Genomic DNA, 8,640 nt, shown 5'->3' on the forward strand with positions numbered 1-8,640 from the left:
TTTCCTTCCCGACCGCTTGTGAAACCACTTGCGATACGCTTTTCCTTCCCAACCGCTTTTTCCTTCCAGTCCGCTTGGGATAACTTTTTTCAATTTTTGGTCTTATGAAATTTCGTTTCAGAATAATCTGTGTGTGAACGTTGGATAAATCTTTTGGTACAATTTCTACATATCATATAGTGCATGAGTGTCGCTGCATAGAATTATCATGAATTTTTGAGTTCGGTAACTATTTAATTGTATTTAAATGAATTTCTACATGCTTCTTGAGAGTAATTCGAACTTGAACTAAGACTACAAACAATATGTCTCAAAAAAATTCCTGAAAAATATATATTGTTTGATGTGTTATAGTATTGACTAATTTCTAGAAAATGATCCAAAATTTAATTGTTTATTTACTAAAAAAGGTACCTTTGCTCTGTGTGATGGCAACAAATAAATCTAATAATATGGATTTTTTGTCCAAAAAATCTATAACTTGACATGGCATCATACTTTAGGTTACTGAACTCCTAGAAAAAAAATCACTTTATTTAGACAAACTTGGAAACACACTTGTTCATAGGATCATTGATTTAGTTGACTTTATATTAACCATGTGACTCTTACTTGTGATCCTATGAACAAGTGTGTTTCCAAGTTTGTCTAAATAAAGTAATTTTTTTCTAGGAGTTCAGTAACCTAAAGTATGATGCCATGTCAAGTTATAGATTTGTTGGACAAAAAATCCATATTATTAGATTTATTTGTTGCCATCACACAGAGCAAAGGTACCTTTTTTAGTAAATAAACAATTAAATTTTGGATCATTTTCTAGAAATTAGTCAATACTATAACACATCAAACAATATATATTTTTCAGGAATTTTTTTGAGACATATTGTTTGTAGTCTTAGTTCAAGTTCGAATTACTCTCAAGAAGCATGTAGAAATTCATTTAAATACAATTAAATAGTTACCGAACTCAAAAATATGTAGAAATTGTACCAACATATTTATCCAACGTTCACACACAGATTATTCTGAAACAAAATTTCATAAGACCAAAAATTGAAAAATGTTATCCCAAGCGGACTGGAAGGAAAAAGCGGTTGGGAAGGAAAAGCGTATCGCAAGCTGTTTCACAAGCGGTCGGGAAGGAAAAAGCACTTGTGATGTTCCACGTCACAAGCGGTCGTGAAGGAAGAAGCACTTGTGATGTTCTACATCACAGGCGGTCGTCAAGGAGAAAGCGCTTGTGAAGTTCTACATCACAAGCGGTTTCCGTGTACCTCAAGCGGATTTTGGTTTATATCCGCTTGTGGTGTGTGTACATTATGAACTGGTTGGAATCGAGTTGCAGAGGAACCCTTTTGAGTTTCTACCGTTGCCTAACAGCGCCGCCAAGGCTGCCGTTGGCGAGCTGCCGCCGTCCCTGCCCCGAGCGCCGCACCGTGGGACGAGCTGCCGCCGCCGTCCACGAGCGCCGCGGCCCCGAGCGCCGCGCCGTCCACGAGCGCCGCGGCCCCGAGCGCCGCGCCGTCCACGGGCTGGCGCCGCGGGCCCCGAGCGCCGATTCGCATCCACGAGCTGCCGCTGCCGGCCCAGAGCGCCACGCCGTATGTCCACGAGCTGCCGCTGTCCCAGAGCATCGCGCCGTCCAGGAGCTACCGCCGTCACCGAGCGTCGCGCCGTGTACGAGCTGCTGTCCCCGAGCAGAGCGTCGCGCGTCCACGAGCTGATGAACCGACCCCAAGCCGCAAGGTATCCTCATCAAATTTGTCTGTTGCTTTAGTTTATGCACATTCATTCATGATTTAGTGATCGAATTCAATTAATTAGGGGTTTTTGTAGTTCATGGCATAGAATTTTGAAGATTCAGACTTCTGTCATGTACCTATTGATATGATCTTGTTTCACTGTCATGTACCTATCGTCATATGGTCTTGAATTCAATTTACGTTAATCAATATAGGGATAGGCAATGGACCGAGGTTGGATGTACAATGTGCCAAGACCACATCCGTCGTACATTCAAAATGTCAGAAGCTTTATTGAAGCGGCCAACAAGCACGCGAATATGCGAAAAAGTAAGGAGATATTGTGCCCATGCATCGATTGTGATAATAAGGTAGCTTGGAGAGATACAGGAGCAATCCAATCACATCCGCTCAAAAGAGGGTTCAAAAACAATTACACGATATGGACAGAACATGGTGAGCTGGATCCATGTGAAGTGCTTGGTAATGACGAAAGTGCTGTGGGAATGTTAGCTAAAAAGGATGGTAAAGTGGATTCTGTGGATGCCAATCAAGATTTTGTAGAATTTGATTGCGAAGACATGTTGCGCCATATGGATCCAGAAATGTTGAGTTCTATGGGATCACAGAAGAAAGATCTACCTAAATTGGAGGGTCTGGAAAGTGCCTCAAAAGAACCTTTATATGATGAATCAAAGGGCTGTGACAAAGAGTTTACTACACTGCGTACAGTTCTTGAACTTCTTAAGTTGAAGGCTAGCGCCGGATGGTCTGATACTAGCTTCACAGATCTTTTAAAATTTCTGTCCCAACTCCTACCAAAACCCAACAAACTACCAACCAGCACTTATAAAGCGAAGAAGCTTATATCTCCCGTAGCTCTGGGTGTGCAATAAATTCATGCATGTCCGAACCATTGTATTCTGTATCGTGGCGAGTTTGAGAATGCAACAAGATGCCCAGTTTGCTATGTCAGTCGATACAAGAAGAGCTACAATCAAGAGTGTGTGAACAAAATTGCGAAGATAAATAGAAACAAGAAAGCCGCTATCGGACCTGAAATTGATGATGACACTTTTGATGACATGGATGGCAAAAGGAGGTCAAAGATCCCAGCTTTGGTGATGTGGTATCTTCCAGTAATTGATCGCTTGAAGCGTTTGTTCTCGAACCCTAGGGAGGCTGAGCTTATGCGCTGGCATGCTGAAAGTCGCAAGCAGAATAACAAACAGATTCGACACCCTGCTGATGCATCATAGTGGAAAACTTTTGATCATATGTATCCTGAGTTTGCCAAAGAAATCAGAAATGTAAGATTTGCTTTGGGTACAGACGGAATGAATCCATTTGGTGAAAAAAGAAGTATACATAGCACCTGGCCCGTGACTCTTACGATGTACAACCTTCCGTCATGGTTGTGTCACAAAAGGAAGTACATTATGTTGACTATTCTTATTCAAGGTCCGAAAGCAGCTGGTGTTGATATTGATGTGTTCCTGGAACCTCTTATGGAAGATATGGCGAAGCTCTGGAATGAAGGAGTTCAAATATGGGATGAGTATCGCCAGGAGTATTTCAACCTAAGAGCAATTATATTTGTTACCATCCATGATTCTCCCGGGGGCGCCACACTTTCAGGGCAAAAGACCAAAGGAAAGAATGGTTGTGTAGTGTGCGTGGATGGAACTGCTTCCTTATACCTTAAATCATCCAAGAAGTTGGTGTTCATGGGACACAGACGGTTCTTGATGAAGCAGCATAAGTACCGAAAGATGAAAGAGGAATTTAACAATGAACTGGAAAGTGAAGGTGCACCAAAGCCTTATAGCGGGAAACTCATTTTTGAAATTGTAAAAAACATTCAGGTTGTATTCGGAAAGGGGAAAAAAACAAAGGAGAAAAGAGAAAGAGAACTGACCCTTCAACTGACACAACTTTCAAGAAGCAATCTATTTTTTTCAAGTACCTCCCATACTGGAAGGATATGGAAATTTGCCACAGCATTGATTTGATACATGTAACAAAGAATGTTTTTGATAGCATCATTGGAACCTTACTGGGCATGCCGAGTAAGACAAAGGATGGACTTAAGTCACGCCAGGACCTAGTAGATCTTCAAATCAGATCGGAACTTCATCTAGTGGATAGTGGCAAAGGGAAGCCTTACCTTCCCCCAGCTAGCTACAACTTGACAGTTGAGGAGAAAACAAAAATTTGCAAATGTTTGCGTGGGATCAAAGTGCCCACAGGTTTCTCATCCAATATCAGCAAACTAGTTAGGATGAAGGACTTGTCTCTATTTGGTTACAACTCTCATGACTGCCATATGATGATGACGGTGTTCCTCCCAATTGCGGTAAGAGCCCTCGAAACAGAGCATGTCAAAGTTGTCATCACATGTTTGTGTTACTTTTTCAATGCAGTGTCACAAAAAGTAATAGCTTTAGAAGACTTGGACTATCTGAAGGCATACATCATTGAGACTATGTGCAAGCTTGAAATGTGTTTTCCTCCATCATTTTTTGATATGCAAGTACACCTTATCATACATCTCGTGGATCAGATAAAAATATTAGGGCCACTATATTTACATCATATGTTTCAGTTGGAGCGGTACTTGGCAGTGTTAAAAGGTTATGTGCGAAATCGCGCTCACCCAGAGGGTTCAATCATGGAGGGATACACTACAGAAGAAGTGATTGAGAGCTGTATAGATTACATCAGAGATGGAACAATGATAGGTGTGCCTGTACCTAAACATGAGGGTAAACTATGTGGGAGAGGTAGAATGGGCAGGAAAACTTTCCGCGTCGAGGATTACAAGATAGTACATTGTGCTCATGGTAGTGTACTACAACATCTCGCGATAGCCGAGCCTTACATTGAGGAACACCTAGATGAGCTTCGTAAAGAAAATCAGAACCGCACAGAGGACTGGATCATGAGGGAGCACAAACATCATTTTAGCGAATGGTTAATGGACAAAAACATCCCATCTGGAGACTCTTTGGAAGAGAAAACAATGAGGAATTTGGCTTCTGGACCATCGTGTTTAGTGACATCATGGCAAGCATATGACATCAATGGGTACACATTCTATACTAAATCAAAAGACATGAAAAGTGTTGTGCAAAATAGCGGTGTTCGTATTGATGCTTTTGACCTACAGGGACAGAAGACCACATATTTTGGATTCATAGAGGAAATATGGGAACTTGATTATGGTCCGAGCTTGAAAATACCCTTATTTAGGTGCCAATGGGTACAACATCCCGGGGGGGTGACAGTGGACAACTACGGACTCACACTGGTAGACTTAAAGAAAGTAGGATATAAAGATGACCCGTGGGTTCTCGCCGAATGTGTTGCACAAGTGTTCTATGTACTCGATCCATCAAATGAGAAGTGCCATGTAGTTATTTCTGGAAAGCAAAAAATTGTTGGAGTTCAGAATGTGGGAGACGGAGATGAGGAATACAATAAGTATGAAGAGATGTCCGTCTTTAATGGTCCTAAGAGAATCAAGCGTGTGGAAAAGAAAATTGATAAGAACTTGAAGCCATACATGCGGAAAAATGGTAGTTCATGAAAAATTGTATGAATCAAATTGTATTTGTCATGTGTCCGATCGACTATGTATTGTGGTTACCAATGAATTTAAAATCTCTCAAGTTCTCTATGTGTGCTATTTAAATTCATTCACATATATATATGGTGGTTTTCTACTAACAATATAAATGCTCATGTTGATGCTAAAGGTCACGGTTAACTGATTTGTTTTGCCTATATGTGCAGCAATGCCCAGGAGAGGTCTCAGCTAGAAACTTCATTTGTTGGAGCTCATTATAGTGTTACATATTAATTTGTTACTTGTAGATTATAGAAATTTCCCTTCTGTGATTCTGTATTTATTTATATTGGACTTGAAAGAATATCGATTCTGTGATTCTGTATTGATCTATATTGGACTTGAGTATATTTCATTCTGTGATTCTGGACGAAGGGCCTCTTTCTATGCAATTTTACTCAGTTTGGTATTCACATATAAGCGGTTCTATTTAGCTTGACCGCTTGTGATACGTATCCAGCATCACAAGCGTTCCCTGTTACAGACCGCTTGAGATATGAATCCATCACAAGCGGTTAAGATTCTAAAACCGCTTGTGACACATGTCCCGCATTACAAGCGTTTCGTATTACTGGCCGTTTGTGATTTCAAAATTATATCACAGCCGGTCAGGTTAAAAACCGCCTGTGATGGTAATAAACTCACAAGCGAGTTGTCTTATAAACCGCCTGTGATATTGACGCGGATATCACATGCACTTTTTAATTTCGGACCGCTTGTGATACTTAGACGTCACAAGCGGTTTGAATGGCCTGGCACATCTGAAGCGGTTTTCCAACCTAGCCGCTTGTGATGGAAAAAGGCTACCGCTTGTGTAGAGCCATATTGTACTAGTGCATGCATATATATACATATAAGAATTTCTTTGTTTAAATTATTTTCGTTATTATGCATGATGGTATATGCATATATGATAGTAACAATCCGGGCGGGCTCGGCGCCCGCGCAGCCTGAACGCGTCACCCGCAAATCTATCGCTCGTTCGATCCTCATCGGGTGGCTTGACGCGCCTAGTGAATCGAGCGCTGTTCCATCCTTATCGGCTGTGTCATGGTGCCTGCTAGAATGAGCGGGTGCCTCGCTGTTGCGGCGCCTGCCTTTCGTCGTACGCGTGCGCGCCTCCTAATAATGACACGTGTGCCTTTTCACTGCTGCGGTGGCATACGGCACGGTGACTCGTCGCGGTGAGCAGCGAACGATGCGGGATAAATCTCAACTACTTGCGCTTTATTGCTCCTCTTTATTTGCCCGTTACTTTCCTTCCGGGGTAAGTTTCTGCTGCCTCTGCTTGCTCCGCCTCCTCTTTGTTCATTGCTCGTGTTCCAGGTTGAATTCCTTCTTTCTTTTCGAGATTTCTTGGTTGTTGCCCGTGCTCCGATTTCGATTGCTCGCTCCTCCCCGAGATTCTGCTGATTTCTTGGTTTTTCCGGAGGTCCCTGAGAGATTTGATCTTATTCGTGCTTGTTTTTGATCCAACCGTCTTCACTTTTGGCTTCATTTCCCCTCTTGAAAGCCCGGCTTGTTCTGAGCCTGCTCGTGGATGAAAAAGTCTATGGTGCCTGCTTGTAGTTTCCTGCTTCCGTCGGTCCTTCCCTTCCTTTTTGTTGTCATATGGCTTTGCTCCCTTACTATTTCTGCAGCCAATATTTCTGTTCCTACACTCCTTTCTGTCGAGCGTTTTTTAACGCAGCACATGCGCTTTCATCTTGTAACATATGCAAACGAAACACGGTTTAGTTGATCTAACCAGACCCGCAGTTGTAATATACTTACCACTGTTTCTCTGCTTCCACTTTCGTTAAAGTCACCTTCCAAATTTTGTGCTTGGCCACGCGCATGGGCCGGCGCAAAACACTAGTATGTATGATCTGAAATCTGAAATCAATACTTCAAACATCTAAACATCCAGGACGTTACCGCCTACCCATTAAAAAAATCTCATCCTGAGATTCGGAGATTCGGATAAGAATCTCGTTCCGAGATTTGGAGATTCGGATATGGAGTTCGGATAAGAATTTCGTAGATTCGGAGAAGTAAAGCTTAGCGTAGAAGTGCGTGTATTTTTGGCTGAGTCTAGAAATTTGGCTGAGTTTAGAAACGAAGTTTTGAATTAGATAACTTTTAATTTTTAATTTTTCACGTGGTTTTTTCTTCGGTACGGTGAATCTATTGGATTTTGTACAATTTTTATACCCTTTCGTCGAGTCACTTTTTTTATGGTGTTGAGAATTTTGTATATTTTTATATCCTTTCGTCGAGTCGAGTCACTGTGTTGAGAATTTTAACCGGATATTTCGCATAAGATAAACTTTTTAACGGGATATTTCGCATAAGATAAACTTTTTAACGGGATATTTCGCATCAGAATCTGGTTCTACCCATATTTCTTGTTGTTCAACAATTTTTTCGGAACTTGGATATATTTCTTGAATGTGGAAGATACGATGAATGACTGCGAATTGATGGAAGATATCATGAATGGTTGCGAGTTGAGAGGGGAACTCGTACTCTGCAGGCTACGAGTCCACAAATTTTAGTGATTTTATAAGGACTAACATATCTGGGAGCTAATTTTCCTTTCACTCCAAATCGCTGTATATCCTTTGTTGGTGAAACCTGAGGTGAAACCTGAGGGTAGATATGATTATCAATTTTCTTTCACTTCAAATCGTTGTATATCATCAACTTAGAATTGCAAGGACTTTACCTTTTTATCAAAGTAACTCTTTTGTTTAGATTGTGCCGCTTTATGGTTTTTTTATATTATTCTTATTTTCTTCTCTGCCTCGATTACCAGGTCTAGTCCAGATATTTTGCGTTCTCCAGTTTGCGACCAACTTAAAGGAATACGACACCTTCGACCACTTCGACCATACAAGGCTCTAAATGGTGTCATTTTCAGACTCTCTTGATAGCTATTGTTGTATGCGAACTCTGCTAGAGATAGGTATTTGTCCCAACTCTTATTATAGTCGATGACACAAGCTCTTAGCATGTCTTCTAGGATTTTGTTCACTCTCTCGGTTTGCCCATCGGTTTGAGGATGATAAGCTAAGCTTTGGATCAGTTTAGTACCAAAAGAAGCTTGTAAATGTTCCCAAAAGCATGCTACAAATTGAGCACCTCTATCGAAAATAATTGTCTTGGGTACACCATGTAGGCAAATAATGCGATCAAGATAAGTCACGGTATATTTCTTGGCGGTGTAAGTAGTGTGTACCGGAATGAAATGTGCCGTCTCTATGAGCCTATTAACAATAACCCACATGG

The 8,640-nt window shown here is 41.3% G+C and overlaps 1 protein-coding gene across 1 annotated transcript; it reads left to right on the forward strand.

The window, feature by feature from the left end:
- Positions 1–3,136: 3,136 nt before the first annotated feature.
- LOC112885451 lies at positions 3,137–5,331 on the forward strand. Its single transcript, XM_025951070.1, has 3 exons — positions 3,137–3,551; positions 3,608–4,098; positions 4,348–5,331. Exons 1-3 carry the CDS (start codon positions 3,137–3,139, stop codon positions 5,329–5,331), a joined length of 1,890 nt encoding a protein of 629 aa, XP_025806855.1.
- Positions 5,332–8,640: the final 3,309 nt, after the last annotated feature.

Source organism: Panicum hallii, chromosome 3, assembly GCF_002211085.1.
Source record: "Panicum hallii strain FIL2 chromosome 3, PHallii_v3.1, whole genome shotgun sequence".
NCBI classification, from domain to species: domain Eukaryota; kingdom Viridiplantae; phylum Streptophyta; class Magnoliopsida; order Poales; family Poaceae; genus Panicum; species Panicum hallii.